The sequence below is a fragment of the Dermacentor silvarum genome, chromosome 11 (assembly GCF_013339745.2).
Source record: "Dermacentor silvarum isolate Dsil-2018 chromosome 11, BIME_Dsil_1.4, whole genome shotgun sequence".
In the NCBI taxonomy this organism is placed as follows: Eukaryota; Metazoa; Arthropoda; class Arachnida; order Ixodida; family Ixodidae; genus Dermacentor; species Dermacentor silvarum.
In genome coordinates this window covers 75,213,351-75,235,809 of record NC_051164.1, presented here as the reverse complement: position 1 = coordinate 75,235,809, position 22,459 = coordinate 75,213,351, and the positions used below count along the sequence as shown (strand labels likewise).

Sequence of the window (22,459 nt, the reverse complement as noted above, 5' to 3'; positions counted from 1 at the left end):
CTTTTGCCTCCTTTTATTGCGATAGCAGTTATACGGACGCTCGAAGCGCGTTCGCCTTCGGGTGAAAACAGGCCAATTTCTTTTCTATCATCTCTTTCACTTCATACCACTGGTGTTGTTTAGCTAATTTTACCTCGATGCTCGTCTAGTGTTTAATGGTGCATCGTAGCGCGCACGCGTGCCCGCCAACACTGACCCGTAGTTCGTGAGGCAGTGGTGTTCATAATGCTCGTACGGATAATTTACATCAGCAGATCCACGTCATTAAACTGTGAGCGTACTCTCCAGTTGTCTCGGCTCCCTTTCAGAGTTCAAAGGCAGGTGCGCAGCGTCGTTGTGGGTGGAGCTTGTACTTTATTCCGAGGATGTCCCCGGTTATAGTTAAATACAGCTATTGTCAAAACTATGGCAGTCGTTGATCACTCTGAGAACAAAACCTTGCTGAGCGCTTTTGAACAATATCTACGAGGAGACTGGAATAAAACACCTCCAGTAGAACCGATGAGCGTTATTATACTGCAGTGTCTGCGGAACAATTACCACGCACATCAAAATGTATTCAGGCGAACCTCACGCGCACACCCAGAAAAACTATGAAGGTCGTTTTTGATGACGTGCAGATACAGGAAGTGTAAGTGTGTCGTGCTGCAGCGCTTGGTATCAGTGATTTCTATGAACTGTGTCCGAACATATATCTGTATCACCCCACATCGAATGTGGAATCGTTGTACTTGTGGCACAGTTGGTTTCAGCCGGCGTTCCCACAAGTGACGGCATCAGGTTCGTTTAAGGCTAAAGTGGTCTTATTTTACCTGTACCAGGAACACACGGTTATTACGATTAGCAGGCAGCTAGCGCGACCAACAGCGACGCTGCGAATGCAGCTATAACGCGTCCCTATATCAGCTTTTGCTTTAAGGCTGTAATAAATTAAAGTGCTGCAGCTACAATCCTCACTGCTTCGCTACGAAGTTGTCATGGAGGAATAATTGTTTCTTTTGTAGCGGAGAAGACTGGCGTGTGCTTTTGGAGCATAACCAACACCTACACTCGTGGACAGAGCTCACGTTCTCAGTGCCCGAACCTCAGTCACGAGAAATTTGTGCGCATCATTCTTTTATTCATTAAACCATGTTACATTTGGTGTGGGTTCTTTATCATTTTTCAACTTTTCGTTTTTTCGCATTTCTTTTTGTTAATCAGCATTTCTTCTCGAATAATTTCCGTTATTTTCGCGCCTTGGTAAATATATAAGTAAAATTAAGTAGCAGGTCCGCTATAGTCGGTGACAACCTAAGAATAAAATGTGATATGTACGCTGTCCCGCTCAAGGACAGTTTGCATAGATGCGCCAGCCAGTTGGGTTCGCTTGTTAATGCGAAGACATTATAAGTCCCATTAGGCAGAAAAGCCGGCGTTTCCTCAACGAGTGCTACCAAACATCATCATCAGCGTAGATTAATGTGGGTTAAGGTTGGTACAAATTAGATCAAGGTGGACTAAAGTGAACTAAGGTGGTTTAAGGTTGGTGCAAACTATAGCAAGGTGTGTTAAGGTGGATTAAGGTTGTTACAAATTGTACCAAGGTGTATTAGGGTGGATTAAGGTTGCTACAAATTAGATCAAGGTGGATTCAAGTGAATTAAGTTGGATTAAGGTTAGTGCAAACTAGATCAGGGTGGATTAAGGTCGGTACAAATTAGAGCAAGGCGATTTAAGGCAGAGTTGTGTAGAACGCGTGACAATGTATGACGTCACGTATCATAGATGTAACCAATCAGAGAAGTCACAATGCTTTCGCATTCAAATCATGTAAGGATACTTTAAACCTTTTAGGGGCGAAGCTCCTTATAGCGGCACCCGTTCGTCCCCGTCGTAGTAGGTAGCCACGTCTAGTTTTATGAATTGCTCAATAGATGGCGTTGTGTGTCCGTATATGTATGTATACCCATATATACATATATATGTATACGTATAGTATAACCGGAAGCCGACTTCCGCTTCTGGTTCCGCTTCCGGTTCCGCTTCCGGTTCCGGAAGCCAGCTTCCGGCTTCCGGAGAACGCTTCCGGCGTTTTATGAAAAAAAAAATTCCGCAAGTTGTGTCCGTAGCGCGGAATCGAACCAGGGACCCCTCGCTTCCGAGCGCGCGGCGCTAACCACTACGCCACGAAGCGCACATAGACACACGCACCACGATGGCAATAAATACCCAACATTAACGAAAGGCCGCGTTTCTAACGCGTTTCTAACGCGTTTGTGCTAGCGCGTTACGGCCCGTGTAAGAAGCTGGTGTAAGACGCTGTGGCCTCTCCACCTTACTTTCAACGCGTTTCGAACGCGCTGCCCAAGGCGGTGGCAAGTCAAGTTCAAGTCGAGGAGCGTTTATGAATACGGGGGGTATACTCTCTCAGCAGTCATGTGATGGCGTCGGCAAACGCGGTGCACGTTCCGGCATGTGTAAATGGCTGCGTAAGACGCTGTGGCCGCTCCCCCTTACTAGAGAGTACTGCACGTTTCTAACGCGTTTGTGCTAGCGTCCCCTTAAGCGGGAGATCCGATGATTCCCTCCGGAGCTTCGCCCACTCATCATCATTCACCCCGTGGATATGCTGTGATTTTTTTCCCTTACGTCGGGCAGTTTTGCGTGTTCAAAAAAGGCTATTTTCTTCGTACATATCTGTCCGTGTCTCACCGGTTTTAGGATAAAACCTGGGCGCCTGGCCAAGTTTTATGCGTGATCCTAATATCAATGCTCAGCCTAAGGTAATATTTTAGCTTGAAACATCGAGTTTTTATTTTCCAATTAGCCTAGCATTTACTTTAGCAGAGCCACGTCACTAAGCTTTGAGCGGACTCCAGATGGCTCGGCTCTCTTTCAAAGATCAAAAGCAGGTGCATAGCATTTGCGTGGGTGGAGCTTGTACTTTATCCTTAAGTTGTCCACGGTTATAGTTAAACACAGCTATTGTCAAAATTACAGCAGTCGTTGGTAACTCTGACAATAGAACCTTGCTGCACGCTTTTGGACAATATCCACGGGGAGACTGGAATAAAACACCTCCAGTAGGACCGATAAGTCTTATTGTACTGCAATGTGAGCACAATAATTACCACTCACATCAGAACTTGTTCAGGCGAAGCTCACGCACGCAGCCAGAAAAACTAAGAAGGTCGTTTTTGATGATGCAGCAGGAGGCAACTGTGTCATGCTGCAGCGCTTGTTATCAGTGAAGAGCTTGTGTAATTGCCGAACATGTTTCTATATAACTCCGCATTGAAGGTAGAACTCCATACATTCAAAATAGTTTATTGCGATAGCAACTATACGACCCCTCAAGGGGCATTCGCGCCGTTGGCGCCGTCGCCGCCGTGCTGTCACCACATCGACGCATATGCGCGGCCCGCGCGCGGCGGGTTAAAGGGTTTTCGGAGACGCGGAGTGGCGTTTGGCTGCAAAAGCGACGAAAGCAAGTAATCGCACCATCGCGCTCCGCTCAGTCGACTCTGTCGTAGCCAGGCCGACGTCCTGGCTTTCGCGGCTACACACATTAGCGTCCCCGCTGAGCAGCTGCGCGCATACCACACCGTGGTGCGTGCACTATATGAGCGGAACCGACAATAAATCAAGTGGAGCTATCGAATCCTCTCTGTAGCCGCGGACAGAAACCACTGGTTTTTTTCCTTCGATTTCATCTCGTGCACCACTGAGTGAGGCACGACGCCTGCACTGCCGCTGTCGGTGCTCCTGCTCGCGGCCAGCGTTCGGAGACGCCTTCGACGCAACGCTAAGCCTTCTTTAGGTGCTTCGCTTTCGAGTGAAACTGCCAATTTCTTTTAATACGTTAGCATTAGGAATGTCAAAGAGAGAGACAGGGAGAGAAATAGAACAGAGGAATGTCAAAATTTAAAAAATTAAATTATGGGGTTTTACGTGCCAAAACCAGTACTGATTATGAGGCACGCCGTAGTAGGGGACTACGGAAATTTGGACCACCTGGGGTTCTTTAACGTGCACCTAAATCTAAGTAGTTTTCGCATTTCGCCCCCATCGAAATGCGGCCGCCGTGGCCTTCGATCCCGCGACCTCGTGCTCAACAGAGGAATGTCAAAGTTGGAAAAAAAAAGTGTATTGCGTGTTAAGCGTGGGAAACCGGTGACGTGGAAGAGGTAAAAAGGGGATGGGCGAGCTTAAAAGAACGTATATATATATATATTGTAGTGAAGACGAATGCCCGGCGCTGCAGCCACACCGCCTACCATCCTCAAACTAACGGTCTGACGGAAAGATTTAACCGCACCCTTGGCGACATGCTCTCCAAATACGTCGCCTCTGATCACACTGATTGGGACCTCATTCTGCCATTCATCACGTTCGCCTACAACACTGCACCACAGGCGACCACAAACTTTTCCCCATTCTTCCTCTTGTACGGCCGCGAACCTTCGACTACCCTCGACACCATTCTTCCGTACAGACCCGATTCATCCGAATGTACACCCATCTCTGAAGTTGCCCGCCGCGCCGAGGAATGCCGTCAACTCGCCCGTTCCTTTACAGCCGTCGACCAATGGCAACAAAAATCTCGACGTGACGATGATCACACGCATTGTCACTTTCTTCCAGGACTCCCTTGTGTGGCTTTGGGTTCCTGCCGTTCCTGCTGGCCTCTCATCCAAGCTTGTATCAAAATATCAAGACCCTACCGTGTTGTAGCGCAGACATCGCCTGTGAACTATATTGTCGAGCCTGTCACGCCACCTACAGACCAACGCTGTCGTGGTCGTGAAACCGTCCACGTACAACGCCTGAAGCCGTATTACGACCCCTTGATTCTATGTTCACCATGAGTCGCCAGGATGGCTCCTTTTCCGATGGGGGGTGATTGTAGTGAAGACGAATGCCCGGCGCTGCAGCCACATCGCCAGTCATCCGGGAAGCGCGAGCTCGAGATTGCCTGAGCCGCTCTGGTTGCGACACGCTGCCAACGCTGCCCGCTGCTCTCTTGTACTGTGTTTACATTAGAATATATATATATATATATATATATTGACCCTTTTCGCGGAGCAGTTTGCTTTAGAGAAACGAGATGGCGCTCACGGCGGCGCGCCACACCTCGCCTCAGCGACCGCGCACAAATACGAAACCATTACTGCTTCTACCTTGCTTCTGTGCGTTGAGCTATCGAAAATGCTACTCAGTTTTCGCTAACACACTATGCTCCAATCATGCTAGATTGAATCATGTGAATTGAAGAGGTGTTCAGTAGTTGGCTGCAAAAATAGTGACTGGCATGTTAAGGAATAGAATGAATCTGTGTGTCCAAGTTCGCGGACCGCTGCTGCAACTGTCCGAACGTGCTACCGGCACTTCGTGATGTACGGCTTTCCTCGAGGATATAGAAGTTTTCTCAACCGCCAGCCTTGTATCGCTAATCTTCAAAGAAAGGGCTTCATCGCCAGAACGTCGGCAAGAGTGAGTACCACTCGTTAAACAATGACAAAGGGTGTAGCGCCGCTTCCTGTCATAGTAAGTTTCGCGCACGTTATCCATACACATCTGTCCCAAATGGAGGAAAATTTTCGCCCACTATATCGCCAACGTATCAAGAATAAGTGAATGGGCGCAGACCTAAATATATGTGCACTGTATACGCACAATAAATGACAGACTACAGCGATGGCGCACGAATGGTCGAAGCTGAATGTTTCGTGACAGTCCACAAGAGTAAGCGAGTTACTAGCTGTAATATATATTTGATACAAGGTATTGCAATGTACAAAACAGCTACGTTTTAAGCCTTGTGCGCAGCAGGAGCAAATCTATCGGAACTGAGCACACCCGCAAGAGATTAGTGAGAAAAACATCAGATAGTGGCCGCACCGAGGAACTTCACTGAGTCAGAAACTGACAAGCCACTGCTTCAAAATATTTGCCGAATAAAGAACAAAGAGCAAAACACACTAATTCTGACTGAATTAATGAGCGGAATGTTTGGATATCTTGGAAGACATACTTAGCCCGGCTTTTAGAACAAGTACTATATACGCTGCTTGCGCCGTTTGGACATAGCTTAATCAGCTCCGAAAGCGATTTTGCATGTTCTCTGAAGCTGTGATCAAAGCTTCGTGTCGTCCACCGTCTACAATATTTCTGAAAACAGAGGTTTTCTAAGCCGCGCCGACGTCATACAATTCCATTATAAACAAGGAGGTAATGGAGGCAGTTGATGCAATCAATGGACGCGTCACCAGGTGATCAAACATGGCAGCGCCCACGGGATCGCCGCGAAAAGGGTCTATATATATATATATATATATATATATATATATATATATATATATATATATCGTGGCGTGAGTGGTGCCGCTGATTCACACTCCCACTCCCAGGGTTAGTTCTAGAAGATAAACATAAATATCCCAGAAAGTGGATGGGAAAACGGCCCCGTGTGTAGCTCCATTCGTAAGAGCATCGCACGCGTAATGTGAAGACATGGGTTCGTATCCAACCTGTGGCCAGTTTTTTTGTTTTTTTTTTTGTTTGTTTTTTTCATCCACTTCATTTCCATTTATTTATCATTTGCTTAAATAAATTGAAAACTCCATCCCTATGCTATTCTTCGTGTCATTGTTTGTTGGCTTCTTATGATATGACTAATATCTTCCCTCTTGATATTTCAAGAAAATAAAACAGCATTCATTCATTCATTCATTCATTCATAATCGGGCTCCTCGGTTTCCTTTCTCCTCATTCATATATATATATATATATATATATATATATATATATATATATATATATATATATATATATATATATACAGGGTGTCCCAACTATCATGCACCAATATTTAAAAATATGCAAATGGCATGTAGCTGGATAGAACCAAGGTAATGTTGTTTGCCGTCGCTTGGAGATACTGAGATTATTTTTTTGCATTCCGCCTAATTACACAATTAGTCTCAATTAATTAATCAACTTCCTAAATATTATAATTACATGAAAAGTGTCAACGAGAACATTATAGAACAGTATGAAAACTCCCGATACAGCTTTCTGTTGTTAAATACGTGCTACATAAAAGTGTTTTTACGAGCGTTTAAAGAAGCCCACGAATACACGCAAAATTGCCGCGCGATTGGCCTCTCGAGGCACTTTGCGTGTATTCGCGGCTTTATGCATTGAAGCACAAAAGTAACTGGAACGCCAGCGCATTTCTGCGCAAAGTTGGGCGAACTCCACGGCTAGAACTCCACGGCTAGAGTTTGTAAATTGCAATATGGGCCATAGGGTAATTAGTTAAACATTTGATTATACTCGCGGACAACTTTCTGTGGCAATGAAGGGAAAGCTACCGAGGCGAAGCGCGCACAAGTGAGAGCGCTTCTGAAAAGAGTCCCGCGTTTTAACCTAAGTTGGTTTCGGCTGGGGAAGAGAAAACACAAACAACTTATTAGCAACACGTAAATAAAAAAATTTGCCGCGTATCTGCGTGCTTCGCTGCAAATGTCGTCGAAAGACGATAGTCTTCTGCCGGCCGTACTACATGAGTGCTGGTCTGATCCGCGGCCACCCGTGATGCTGTTCTCGTACCATTTCCGTCCTGGCATGAAGCTTTGTTTGAACAGATTTCATTTTACCAGATTATTTCATCAAGTGGCCATTTATGTTTTGCACTGCCTCAGACAGCGCTTCCTTTATGTTGAATCGGCCGCATCTGGCTGGCATTGATAAAATTGAGGAGGCGCTGCGTGAGACATGGACGCCATCTGGCAATACATCGGGAAACATGAGCTTGTGCAGAGGGTTTCCTTCCTCCATGGCAGAGGGCGCTCGTCGGCGCGCAGTCGGGGAACGTCTTTCGTCGGCGCGCATAGCATGGCATTTTCAGCGCAGCTTAAGAAACTAGGGTCTTTACAGTTACGTATCCATGTATTTTCTATTAAAGGAACACACCTCCTAATACTTACCTAGTGATGTTGCGCCTCAGATATGCGAAATATTTACTTTGTGATCGATAACGTTCACAAGTATGAACAGCCGTACCAGTTTAAGTAGTGTGGGCGGTAGGCAAGTGGTCCAACTTTGGCCGGGCGGCTGAATCGGGTGACAGACAGACAAACAAACAAACAGACAGACCAAATTTTCAGCGTTTAAGTTCCCCAAGAAAGACTATCGTCTTTAAAAAGAACACACCACTGAGTGTAAAAGCTTGCTTATGTTGCGGCTTTTCCCTCCCGCGTCTGGGCAAACGCGAAACCGTCGCACGTAAAAGCGGCGTCGATTCAGCGTCTGTTCCAAGCAACCAAAAGCACTGTCAAACTCTGCTGGACTACTGTGCAGCATCTACGAGTCCGTAGCTTTCCCTTCATTGCCACAGAAAGTTGTCCGCGAGTATAGTGATTTTTTGTTAGTCTATTATACATTTCATTTTTTGCAATTATTGTCCGCCTCTTCGAGTAGACCAGCTCACCAACTACAATTGTGCTATCTGCCACAAGCAACCTTTCAAAAAAAGAAAACGTGGGGATCTCGGACTAGTGGTGCAACGCTGGAGTTAACAGCGGAGCTGGTGATCGATCTAACTTATTCCAGGTGTTACTAGGCTTGGCTAAGTTTTGCTAGGAAATGCTAAGTGCTGCTAGGCACGGTATTCCTAATCGCCTCGCCGCCGACGCGCACATACTCGCTTGGCCGCGCGACGCCCTTCAAGATGAGCGGCTTCTTCTTCGGGTGTCCGGATCGTCTTTAGTCGTCCCATGTCAAGGCTACATGTACTCATCAAAGAGTCATCGAGAGTTCTGCCGCCATCGCGGCGGCTCCGAAATTTTTCTCCCCGGTGACGTCACGGACAAGCTGCGCCTCCACACTTGCCGGGGCGTGGCTGGTTGAAACCTGCCGAGCCGCCGCCAGAGGCGCCTGCTGCAGTCACGGACACCGCGCGCGTTCGGCGCGAACGCGGGGAAACGAGGTAACGCGGACGGCGTCGGCAGCAGCTCTGCGCGTTGCCTCGTTGGTGCTGCTACAATTTCTCTCTCGCTCTCCTTTTCTCCTTCTCTCTCCCGAGCATAGCGCGCGCCGCACGCATGCTCTCCTTCCCTCTCCTTAACGTCCCACGTCAAGGCAACATGTGCACGGCACGGAGAGGAGGCGAAGCCCACGCCGCTCCACGGGGTGGTTGCTAGGCAACGCACGGTGACGCCATCGTTCAGCAAGGTTTTTTTGCACACGCTTCACGGACTGACGGTCGGCTTAAACAGCTCCGCTGTTAAAAATTTTAAATTGTTCGATGAAACACCCTGAATATATAGTGCAACTAAAAGTGGTCTGCTCCAGACCACCATCATTTGCACTTCGCTCCTTGAAGAGCCAGAACGTATGCCGAGTGAGCTCCCCACGGACAATTTTCAATGTGATGAACGCGGCCTTAATCATAAATCCAGAGCCGAGATATCTCCCATTTTCCGCCAAATTGCCACTGATCTTTATTTATTTTCAGGTTGCACAAAAATGAAACATCCTAGACTTTATAATGACTCTTATTCTATGTACTAAATAAAAGCTAACCTTGTCAGAAACCCTTCGCAAAGCTTCTTGACTGAACTTAACCGAGTGTTTCTAATCACGTCGCCGCCTTGTTGGCCCTTCTACCTGTGTGTGCAGAGACGCTAGACTCCTGCTTAAAACGCCGCAGTATTGTAGAAACCGACTGAATACCTTAGCAGAACTGTTGGTGTCCAAGGTCCAAGAACAGCGGTGCGCGCCAGCACCTGTGGCTAGCCGCTTGATTTCCGCGTCGGCGTATGACGGACCGTGCAGGTAGCCCTGCCTGGTAGTGATGTAGGTGCCTCCATTGCAGGCGACGCTGGCGTTAAACTTGGGCACATCCTCCAGTCGCGCTGCGGCACAGGGAACAAACAATCAGTAGATAAATCCCCCTTTCGAAATGAGTGTACTGCCACATGCAGTTACATGAAACGCACATTCAAAGGGCATTCGTACCGTTTGAATGTTGCGCGAAGCCACACAGGAAACCCTAACAGGTTCCTCGATACGAAAGCTCCGCAGTTGATGGAAAACTTACCGTATTTCTGGGATCGAATATGACACGCAGGCAACCTTCCAAGATAGTTGCTGAACTGACTGGGGTAGCCAGGGCGGCGTTCTCGAGCGATCACTTTCGGGGATACGAGCACTTTCGCGAGATTTCACGTGACTCGGCAGCGGAGGCGGCCCTGGCCACGCGCCAAGCTCGCTATCATCGCACAGTGCCAGAAACGCTTACAAAAATCACCATGAACTTTCTGTTGTGTTTCTTTTGACTTTATGTTGACTTCAATGGAAAGTCTGTTGAGATTATGTTGAATGACGTGCATTATACTTTTACAGGGGAACGCTGTCGGCCGTATACTTCGATGCATTCAGCGCCGAGTCTCGCTAAAGTGATCGCTCGAGACTACCGCCCTCGGGGTGTCTAGTATTTGGCAGGAAGAGGGATGTGACTCGACAACTTGAAGTCCTCGAAAAATTGTTCAGCGGAAGAAAATGTGTGGCCACCTGCAAGATGGAGCTATATTCGCGAAATTAACGGTTCGCATTTACATGAATGTAGCTCGAAAGGTCACTTAATCTCGAAGTTTATTAACAGCCTTTGCAGCTTCGTGCCACTCGAAATTATCTTTTCCCGAATCTACCTCTACCATGCGATTTTAGGCAGAACCCATGATGCTGCTGTTCATCTGCAAGTATACAAGTGCACAGAAGCATAGAGAACGGCCACCTGACGAACGCACTGGCGGGCTGGCAGTATTTCATAAATCGAGTAACAGAAAGCTTACGCTGGGCGACGCAACTGCCGCTAGGCGGCACGCATGAGTGAGCCATTATTTCCGTACATTTGGCATGCATTAGGTTAATTTCCTGCGTCGAAAAAATCCAAACAAGACACAGAAAATTGGAGATTTGAGGTGTTCAACGGAGGTCGATTATGGGATATCTCAGGATGGAACCAGTGTTGTACACGTTCCTCTAAAACAGGAACGAAAGCTCGTTCCTTCCCAATCATGAAACGAGTTTCCGTTAGAAGTTACTTTAATGCGAAAGGAACGCGCTCCAGTTACACTTCTAACATTGGAACGTGTCGTTACATTAATGTTACATTTGAGTTTTAAAATTAAAATTTAGTGTCGGATAATCCTGACGCGAAATAAAGTGAGCAACTTAAAACTCACATAGAAATACGTATATTACACGAATTTGAACATCGCCGGCAGCAGATTATCTGGAGATAGAAATAATCCAAATAAACGCTCCTAGAAGATTTTTTTTTTTCAGGGAGCACCGGACATACTCCAGACATGCCTAACTACAACTTTGGTGCTCGTGTATTACAAGTGCAACACATATGGCACTTTCCACCTCAGTCTGCAAATGCGCAGTCAGGATACTGCGCTTCAGATGTGCAAATAGAAAGTCACTCACAAGCACCAATATAATTAAATTTCTTGCACAAGAAACCACATCAAAAGGAAACATACACAGGCATTTAATGAATGCAGATTCAATATTGCAGTATGAGTGGGAAAAAATATCCAGAAAACATATTCACAACTTAGTAAAGTCCCTTGTTTGAACTCAGCAAGAGTTGCATTTCGATGTTGGTGTCCGACAGACGAACCCGTCACAATTATTGAAGATTGTCACGTGACAATCTTGAAGCCTAGTCATAAAAATAAAACGGAGAAGTCACGAGAACAATGCACTATAGTCACGTGACAGGCAAGCGGTAGTTGTTTGCGCCTCACGCGGTCACCCATCCGCCCTGCATGATGTGCTGCGTAGGTGCTGTTCAATGCCGTGGAACGTTTACAAAAGAAACGCCGTTCCTTCTGCCGTTCCTTCGTAAACCTAAAGAGTTACCGTTACGGTTCCAACAATCCTTAACGACACGGTGGCTTTCCTTCGTTACTCCCAAAAGGAACTTGTTCCAGGAACGCCGTTTCTTGGAACGACGTTCCGTAGAACGCTGGATGGAACCAACATTTCGGCAAGTGGAGTTGTCTTCGTCAGGGCAGGGAATTGTATTCTTCTTCAGGGCGAGGCTTGTCTTTGTCAGAGACTTCTCTGCAGAAGGAAATCTCCTTGTTGAAACGTTGGCTCCAGAATATGAGATATCCCATAATCGACTACTGTTGATCACTGCCTAGAGCAAGTTCTTTGACGTTGCTTCTAATTTCGTCCGCTTCAATTCATTGCGGTGGTGTTACGGCGCATATATAGGGTGTTTCAATTAACTTAGGCCAAACTTAAAAAATATGCAAATGCCACGTAGCTGGACAGAACCAACGTAAGGTTGCTTGCCGTCGCTTGGAGATACTTAGAGTATTTTTTTTGCATTCCGGCTAATTGAATAATTATTCTTAAATAATTAATCAACTTCTCAAATATTATAATTAGATGAAAAGCAGAATAAAGTGGTATGTTCGCCGGAAGTGAAAGAATCCCGCAAACACACGCAAAATTGGCGCGCGACTGGCCGCTCGAGGCACTTCGCGTGTATTCGCTGACATCTTCCACGCTCGGAGAAGCACTTTTATGTAGCACGTATTGAGCAACAGAAAGCTGTATCGGGAGTTTTTGATGTTGCTCTACAATGTTCTCATTGACGCTTTTTATTTAGTTACAATAATTGAGAACTTAATTAGTTAAGAGTAATTCTCTAATTAGGCGGAATGCAAAAAATAATAACGACAAACAACATTACCTTGGTGCTGTCCAGTTACGTGGCCATTTGATATTTTTAAAGTTTGGCCCAAGTTAACTGAAACACCCTATATATGCGCCGTATACCACCAACGGAATGAATTCAAGCAGACAAAATTAGAAGCAACGTCAAAGAACTTGCTTCGAGGCAGTGATCAACAGTAGTGGATGTTTAACAGGCGACCTCATCGGTTCTATTCTAGCGAATGTCACGGTAGGCACTTTCCAGAAAGTTTCCTGGATGTACTTAAAGCTCCTTTCTCTGCACCCACGCAACAAATGGCCACATCAGTGTCATAAAACTGCAACGTCGCTATTTTTCGCTGTTCTGACCTGCGTAACGTATCGCCTTGCCGGAACGTGGCGACTGAACGTATGAACTTCCAGCGAACATGCCACTTTATTCTGCTATACTACATCATTATGAACAAGGAATTAAACGAGAAAAAGTGAAAACATAGTTAAGGTTGAGAAGGTGAGAGTACTGCAATTCTACTTTCGACATGGCGAGGTTGAGATTATTTGCACTCATTGTCTTCGTATCGCTTCCTTAAAGCATGATATCGATGGCTGCTGCAAATGACTGATGAGGGACGGAATGAATGACGTCGGTCACAATCGGTGCCAAAGTGTCCTGCAACGTCGCATTCGCTGAATCGACCGACACTTTCGCACCAACCTCCGTATCACGCCAAATCGTATTGCGTAATACTGATAACAAGTGATGTTGCTCATCAGATGCTGGGGAAGGAAAAACACCGCGTAAAGTAGCGGAGAGTTATGTCAGGTGATGAGATTAGGAAATTTGCTGGTGTAGGAGCCAGTTCGGTCTGCACAGCAACGCAGTATTTAGTGATCTGTAGAAGGAGCCTTTGTTCTGCGTTGGACGTAATTAGAATGGTAATGCCGATGACGACATCCTTTTTCTTTTTTTTGTCCCGCCTTCTTTCATGTTATGTTAACCTCGTTAGCCCGATGCAAATTGTATTTCTGAAATGCGAGTCAAACCAATGAAAACAATTTCCCGCAATTACCCGCCGCTGTAGCTCAGTGGCTGCGGGGTTCTGCTGTCATGCACGAGGTCGCGTGTTCGCTTCCAGGTCGCGGCGACCTCATTTCTTCGACAAGAGGGGAGAGGAGGCGGCGTAATGCAAAAAAAAAGAGAAATACTTTCGTGTGCTCAGATTTAGGTGCACTTTCAAAATTAATTCCGAGCCCGTCGACTAAGACGTCCCTCGTAAGCCGCCGAGAGTAGCTTCGAGACGTTAAACTTCTTCACGAATCAATCGATTTCCCATAACCCACGAAGTGAACACCCCCGAATGAATGGAAAGACACGCGGAAGCCCACACGCGCGGAGCATTCGCGATGAAAGAGCAACACGAAGCGTATCAAGGTTTCGCCGATCTTATCCCGCCGGCCGGCGGGCTCCCTTCTCTCGTCGCGAGAAACTCGTCTAAAGGGAACAGGCCAAAAGTCTTCGCAGCATACCTGATCCCGGCGTAGTCAACAAACAGTACGCAAGTGCCGCGAGGAGGAGTAGCCTCGACGTCCGGGTGCAGTAGCCGCCAGGCATCGCGTCCAATGTGTGACCGGAACCAGCAGCAGAGGGGGGTTACCCAACTACCACGAAAGCGCGGCGCAATACAGCGAGGTTTACACGCTTCTCCGTTGTGGCCAGGTATAGACACCGTGTCGCCGCCCCCTTCACCTGAGCGCGCTCGGCGCGGCGGAGGACGCCTCTTATCTCGGGGTCACGCCGCGACTGCCGTTCGCCCAGGAGTGACGTCGCGCGGGACCCTCCCCCCCCCCCCCCCCCCCACGCTTGCATGCCCAATATCACCACGACGACGGCGACGCGACGCCAGTCTTTTGTTTCGCGTACTTATTTTTTTATGCCTCGCGTCTTTCTGTATACGGACGAGATAAAAGAAGCAGCACCGCCGAGTAGAGGAGATGTGCATGAGCCAAAGGGAGCAGATGCGCGCGTTTTTCTCCAGGGCTTTAAATGAGCTCCGAGCCGTCATGCGAGTTTGACGGAGTTTGAGATCAAATAGCGAACTTTCGGAGGATATTCAGCAGAGTTCAGGACCGAAAATAGACAGTCCGTGCAGTAAAGCAACGACTGCATGATGATTGTACGACGACAATATCATTCTGTACTGTCATTGAGCGGACCTACGGGCAGGAAGAGACGAAGTGTACAGGACCGACACTCTATCCCGTCCACTTGGTCTCTTTCCTGCCCGTAAATCCGCTCAACGACACTACATGATGCACCAACAGGCCCAACAGTCTACACTTCTGAAAGTAGTACCATTTGTTTGCCGTCAGTAAATAACAACCGCGACGACGACAGGAACAACAAAAGTTTGGAGGAATAAGCATGTAAGATGACAGAGCGAGAGAGAACGCAAGGAGAGCGAAGGCAGGGAAGACAAACACAGAAACGTACGGTTTGCTACCTGAACACTAGGGGTGCGCGCCCCCGCTCGGGCAGCTGTATCTTGAAAGCCATCTACGGCGGAGACGGAGTCCGCTATACGCTGTGCTTTGATGCGAACGGCGGCACGAAGGTCAATTTGCTCGCTGCTGCTGCCGCGATTACTCAATCCAGCGTTCTGACAGCGAGTTTCAGCGGTCATCGGAAGAGATGCGTTCATGTTTGCTAATGCGCGCGCGACACAATTTTGTTACTATGCCTATGTTTACGAGTTAATACGTCCGATAAAACTACTAACCTCCTTTCGTGTAGCTGTCCACTAATTTGCTATCACAATCGATGCTTCGCCTTTCGGGCGAAACTGCGACTTTTCTTTTTATTTGGCGACATCTGTCACGGCAACACGATGATGATAGCTTTCATAGCGTTATTAACGCACACATATCACCTGCCGAAACAACCTATGGCACTTATGTACGTAAAAAAAATCACCGCCTAAGCACTCCGTAGAGATGGTTAACCAGCGAAGCTTAAACGTGCGGCCCCGGTGTTTATCAGATGGTTAATCCCGACGTTGTATTGAAGCGTTTCTCAATTACTGGTTACATGTTTGTGTTTCTAGTGGAACGCAAGCGCCAATGGCGGGCGGATTCTGCTAACCACGACGCCGATGCTAACTCGCCATATCGTACGCATGCGACAACGGCGAGCCAAGGAAGCGGCGTTGCGGGCAGAGCAGCGTCAACGTGGCAATGGCGGGAACGCGTTCGCCGGGGCCAACGCCCACTTTCGGCGGGAGTTTCTCGAGCGGCACTTTGGCTTCGGCTGCGATGAAATGTCCACGTTGAAAATGCGAAGTGGAACGCAAGCGCCAATGGCGGGCGGATGCTGCTAACCATGATGCCAAGCTAACTTGAGATATCGAACGCATGCGACAGCGGCAAGCCGAGGAGGCGGCGTTGCGGGTAGAGCAGAGTCAACGTGTCAATGGCGGGAACGCGTTCGCTAACGACGTCACTAACGGCGGTGCCAATGGCGAGCGCTTGGGCGCGACGTAGAGAACGACGTAACTGACGGCGCAGCCAATGGAGACGTTTATCGAAACATGTGGCGAACGGTTTTTCGTTTCGCCTAGCCATATACAGCTTTCGCTGTAAAATTCAGAGCCCTTCCCCTGTCGAGAAAACGGGGGTATGCGAAGCTTGTGCAAGACGACGCTGTCGAAGGCGTTACGCTTCGTCTGCCCTAAACTCAGGGTCAGCGGCTCTTCGGTGACGTTTGGCCTCAACATCGCGCTCCCACACACTAGGGGTCCGCGGCTCTTCGCTGACGTTTCGCCTGGGCTTCGGAAGCCCTCACGCTAGAATCGGCACGTCGACGACGAGCCCTTTCCCGAGCGAGTTCACGGCGCCATTGCTCAAACGCAACCTGCTCCTCGGCGGAAAGCACCACGAAGGCCTTCCCATCCGGGCGCCGAAACTGATCTGAGGAGTATTAATTGCCACAGAAATATTTGACTATGGTATAGCCATGGTTTGGTTTACAGTATACACATACGCCCATTCTCCGGAGCTCGATGCGCAGGCGTCATATACGCTGTCGCTTCTTGAACATGTGCCTGTCGGTCGGGGCACTATACGTACCTACTCATTGGTTGTCATTATAGCACTTAATCATATCAGTTTTGCGCGTTCTTCGATTAGAACAGGAACTCGGAGGAAACAAATGTGCGGAAAGAGGGTGCGAGCCATGTTCAACACGACGGTGAGGTCATTGACAGATGCGTGGACAATATATCTACAATAGAGCTAACACTGTGATGCGAGTCCACTTATAATGGCTGTCGCATAAAAAAAAATATTTTTTTTAATGTGCGTGCAAACGAGGAGGAACCCGCACCAACTGTTCCCTGTCATGCAGTCCGCACGGTCTTGAGATGTGCAACAGCGCATTTAAAGCGGTCTGTACAATTGCCCGTCTCGACTAATGTCCCAGAATACTTTTCTCTGACAAAATGTGATCATACACTCATTACACTACATGTAGCGAGGGTATAGTCACAATAGAGGTACCACAATGGCACCTCACAGCCGCATGACGTCGCAACCATGACCATCGATCATATCAACATGAAACAAACAGGCGTTAACTAAGACCACGCCGACCCACGGAGGACCTAAGTGTCGGTTCAACTCGTCGTGTAATAATCCACACGGAAAACCCAAGCTGAAGGACGGGTGTTAGGGAGTGCACGCAGTCGAGGAGTTACACTGTACAAGTGCAAGCTCACGCGCAGGCAAGTAAACTTTAATAGCTGCATCTGTTGTCGAAATTGGCATTGGAAAGTAGTCAGCGATTATAGATCACCCATCTTTTTTCAGGCGGTGGTTGACTATACGATGCCCCGTAAAGGCTCATTCACACATAGGCCGACAGGACACCGATTTCGGTCTGCTGACTGTTGGCAACACCAGTTTACAGTACGAAAAACGCTGTGGCCATCGGTTTGAAGGCAGGAAAGTGCGATCGCCAACAGTCGGCAGACCAAAATCGGTGTCGTGTCGGCCTGGTGTGAATGAGCCTTACCCTGATATATATACTGATAAATGACGCTCGCGGTCTATGTCGACTGCGCGGTGACATAGTAGTTTCGTGTCCGTGGATATTATTTGTTAGATCAGTGAAGAAATAACAATTGTAGACTCTGGAGAGCTGCCTGACGATCACAGACGATGGACCACGCGGCATGACGATCCCTCGGTTACATACTAATTCGTTACGGAAACTGATAAATCTACATATCCTGCACCCATGGTAAACAGCTAACCCACTCAAAGGCAAACTGTCCCTAGAGATACTGTAGAAAGCCATTGGAGTGTTCGTAAGCTTACACTATTCGGTAAACCTACTCTGACCCAACCATGGTAATAAGCCTGACCATGCAGACCTGCAAAACAGAATGATCGTCTCGACTTCCTCTTTCATCTGCTAATTAAAACTAAATTTCGGGGTTTTACGCGCCAAAACCACGATCGGATTATGAGGCACTCCGTGTAGTGGGAGACTTCGGACTGCATTTGACCCCGTGAGGTTTTTTTCACGTACACCCAATGCAGTCGCTGTTATCGTATTTTTTTTAATATTTCACTTTGTTTCTGACCCGGTTACTGATTTCTTTTGCATAAATTAAACTAACATATAACCTAACCTGTCCACATACACACACACAAAAAAAAGAAAAAACACCAGCCCTTTCCCTGTCGAGAAATTGGGGGTAAGCGAAGCTTGCCGTGTGTATACCTGACCTACTACTTTTCCTTCCCTTTCATACTACTCGTCGCTCCCTTTCCTTGTATTTTTCCTTCCCTTTCGGGCAACTTTCCCTTCCGTTGCGTTGTACGATTCTCTGCTCGTCGCTGCTGTCGCTTGCGTTCGACGTCTCGAGTTTGCTCGGCGCGCGTGGTTAGCAGCATTCGCCCGCCATTGCGGCTTGCGACTCTTCGAAATTAAATTTCTTCAAAATTATATCTGTCCGTCACGTAAGACAATAAACGGCTCATACCCCTTTAAGCAATGGCTCACACTCCCGTAAAAGCGGCCTCCCCGTTACGACGACAAAAGAGAAGTGAAATTCTACGCTGGAACGCTGAGTGGCAACGCGGCCAACTGTCGAAGAAGACGACGACGATGACGAACGCGGGTGCAGTGGCACGAGCGCGTGCCGAGCACGAGGCAAACCGAGGGGTGTCAACGACCCCACTGAGGAAGAAGACGACGAAGCTCGAGCCAATGCTGGTGATGATATTTTTTTCGCGTACACCGACCCCGACACAAGCGAGCCAATACAAGCTTCGCTTGAAAAGAGTTTGCACCGGCACGCGGGATTACAGGCGTACGTCCACTACAGGGAATCGCTGCTACGTGTATCGCGCCCGTTGCGCCGACGTCGCCCGCTTCGCCGCAATGTTGTTCTCGGCCGGAAGAGTGACGGGGAGCTACACGGCCAGGGGGCCAAGGCTATTGAGTACAGCGGAGCGTTTTCTCGGAAGGCCTCGCGCCACATACTCACCCACGTGAGCTACATCCACAACGAACAAGAATATCAGTGATTTGTTCACCGCCTGCTATATGCTTCGCCACGGCACGGACGCGCGGGAGCATGCACTGTGCACTTTCGTCGTCCCATCTGTATCCCGTAATAATAACCCGAAGCCCCGCCCTTGAATCTGTGTGCTTCTGTAGATTCTCTAGCTGCGCAACATTGATCCGCCTGGAAAGTGCGTACAACACTGGCTACCAGAGGCGTAGCCAAGGGGGCGGGCACCGGTCACTCCCGCCCCCCCCCCCCCCCCAGCCCCCTTTTCGAAATTTCTATATATCAGGGATACCTGGCATGAAACGACGTGCGACAACATGTCCCGCCTCACTTACCCGGTCAAATGCTTAGCCCCCCCCCCCCCCCCTCTCCACAAAAGTATATAATTCCAGGCTTGGCTACCGCAGGGGACAACATCCCTATAAGCTTTGCAGACGCCTCTCTAGTGTAATTTTTTACACGGAGCCATTCGGTGTCTCTAATAAAGAATCGCCGCATGTAGCGTCTTTTACAACAACAGCTATAATGTCTAATTGACATTAATTGGGAGGACGCTTAAGCTTCGCTTTTAAGAGTGGAACGCGATAGCATTCAAAGATCCCTGACTGCTTCTCACGCTTCCCGACAACTGCAGCTTAAGCAATCGTAATGGCTACAGGGAAACACTGGCGGCGAACGCTATATGCACGAAGGCGAGCTTTCTGGTAGAAACGCGGCCTCTTGCGTGGGGCGATCCCGACATCACCGACGCCGAAGAAACATGCTATTTCGCTCGCTCTTGCCCACGGCTACAGACAGAGACGATCGCTCATAGTTATGACGGACTCCCAAGCGGCTTGCCGCAAATACCTACAAGGGCGCATCAGCCAGCCCGCCCTAGGTATCATCATGAGCGCGACAGATACTGACGACCATCTCAGTACACACGCCCACCCAATTCGGCATCGGATAATATTGGACCCCGGGTCACATGGGGCTGGAGAGAAACCAGGCGGCGGATAGGGTAGCTCGAGGGTACACGAGCCGAGCACCCTCCAACTGCTCCCCTGAGGAACCCGTTCCCGTCGCGTGCGACTACTCGGCCATTCTAAACCCACTATAGAGGACTTAGGAGAACCTATTCCCCACCACGTCGAACACTAAATAAGAGGAATCGGTCAGTTTGAGACAAATCCAAACCGGCACGTATCCAAATTTGCATATCCTCAGTAAAATACATCCTACGGCATACCCTTCTCGCTGCTCATGGTGCTCAGCTAAAGCAACCTTATTTCATATCACGTGGGAATGTCGGGCTTTCACTGCCGTACCCCCCATACAACACCCCACAGCGGAGCGATGGGAAGAGCTGCTGGCCAGCGAGAGCCTGGACGATCAGCTGAGTCTGATTGACCGGGCCCGCAGGGCGGCCGCCGCAAGCTGAGCCCTGGACTGAGGGCCCCCCACCGCAAGACAAAGACCTCCGACCACCCGGAGTATCTCCGCAGCAATTTTAGAATTAATAAGTTTTCACCACCACCACCCGGAGATATTGCACAGCCACGCCAAAAAAAAAAAAATGCATAATTTTCAGGTTTCCGTTTTTGTTTCGTACTTTTAATATTTCAGTCTGAGAAGACTTAACATAAAAGGCATGCGCTGTGGGTGTTTTGTTTCATGACATTTGTTTGTGGATTATCATCTCCAAAATTCCGAGGAATAGCTTTGCCAACAATGCAGGACAAGGTATGAGCAACATTAATGACAGAATGGTGTGGCATACCTAAATATATGTGGAGGGCCTGCGTGGTTGGGGATGATTTTCTCAGCCCGCGGGCGCCAAACCCGACGCCAGATTTTCTGCGACACGGGACCCTTAACGCTATCGCATTACATATGGAGCTGGGCAGGCCATGTAATTCCATAAGATGGATAACCGGTGGACCATTAGTGTTACAGAATGGGTACCAAGAGAAGAGAAGCGCAGTCGAGGACGGCAAAAAACTAGGTGGAGTGATGAAGTTAGATAATTTGCAGGGCGCAAGTTGGAATCAGCCAGCTCAAGACAGGGGCAATTGAAGATCGCAGGGAGAGGCCTTCGTCCTGCAGTGGACATAAATATAGGCTGATGATGACAGCAACAGCTGTCACGGACTATTCACTCGCCTGGAAACTGTTTCCCCTAAAGTGGGCGTCGTATAATGAGTTTTACTGCGACAGCAGATAGCGGAGTTGAGCGTCGGACCGCGACGGCGTTTGCGAGGTTCACAGTATGGCGCCGTCGTCATGGTAACGATCCGAGCCGCGGCACCGGGTACGCGCTCACCGCGTGTGAGATGGCTCTTGGCGCGGGAGTGGGTGACATCACGAAAGGTATAAAGAACGTAAGAGAGAACGTACTTTAATTACAAGGATGGCTCAGTCACCTAAGCAGGAGAGAGGGCCAGTGGCGAGGATAACAAAACAATAAGTTACGAAATGTGAAAGAAAGAAAGAGCCCAATAATAACTTTCGGTCAACCCGGCCTCGCGCACGAACTCCCATAGGGGAGTTTGTATATCAGAGGGCATCGTCCTGAGGTGGTGGAACGTAGGCTATATGCCACCACTGAGGCAATGCCACGTCCCTTGTACTTCGGTCTTACTATCGCGAAATCGACAGTCCCACAATAGGTGTCTGACTGTCACGCGAGCGCCGTTGTTGCACGTACTTCGCGTCACTGGCGATCGTTTTTCCTCCTGGTAGTTGTCAAAACGCTGCCTTTGAACGGTGACCTCGCGTCTTTCTTGAAGCGGCGTACATGCGCCAATCAGCCTAGTGTCTCTTGTGTGGGTGCACATACAGAGACACTAACTTAGTCTGGGTGTCTTCAGTGAGGGCTGGCCCCCTACCGACCTTTTTATTAATCATAACGAGCGTCAAAATGGAAAACAAAGTGCATGTGTGCGAAGTGTGGGACGTCGGTGATGTGGTAGAGGTAGAGAGGGGATGGGAGAGCTTAGAAGAGCGTGCGTGCGTGCGTGCGTGTATGTATGTGTGTGTATGTATGGTGTGTATGTATGTATGTATGGTGTATGTACGTAGGTATGTGTGTGTATGTAGTATTATATGTATGTATGATGTATGTATGTTGTAGTATGTATGTATGTATGTATTATGTAGGTATGTATGTATGT

General features: G+C 48.3%; 1 protein-coding gene across 4 annotated transcripts in view; it reads right to left on the bottom strand.

Annotated features, from left to right (window-relative positions):
• Positions 1 to 22,459, bottom strand: part of LOC119433874 (serine protease 33) — a 56,954-nt gene that overhangs the window by 27,582 nt on the left and 6,913 nt on the right. For 2 of the 4 annotated variants that reach the window (XM_049659343.1, XM_049659341.1), the window contains exon 2: positions 9,721 to 9,902. The exons of 1 other annotated variant lie outside the window; for it this stretch is intronic. In XM_049659343.1, coding sequence (XP_049515300.1) covers positions 9,721 to 9,902 — 182 coding nt within the window. Of the gene's footprint in view, positions 1 to 9,720; positions 9,903 to 14,256; positions 14,515 to 22,459 lie in introns of those variants that run through there. One more of the 4 variants, XM_037701155.2, reaches the window with a different exon arrangement.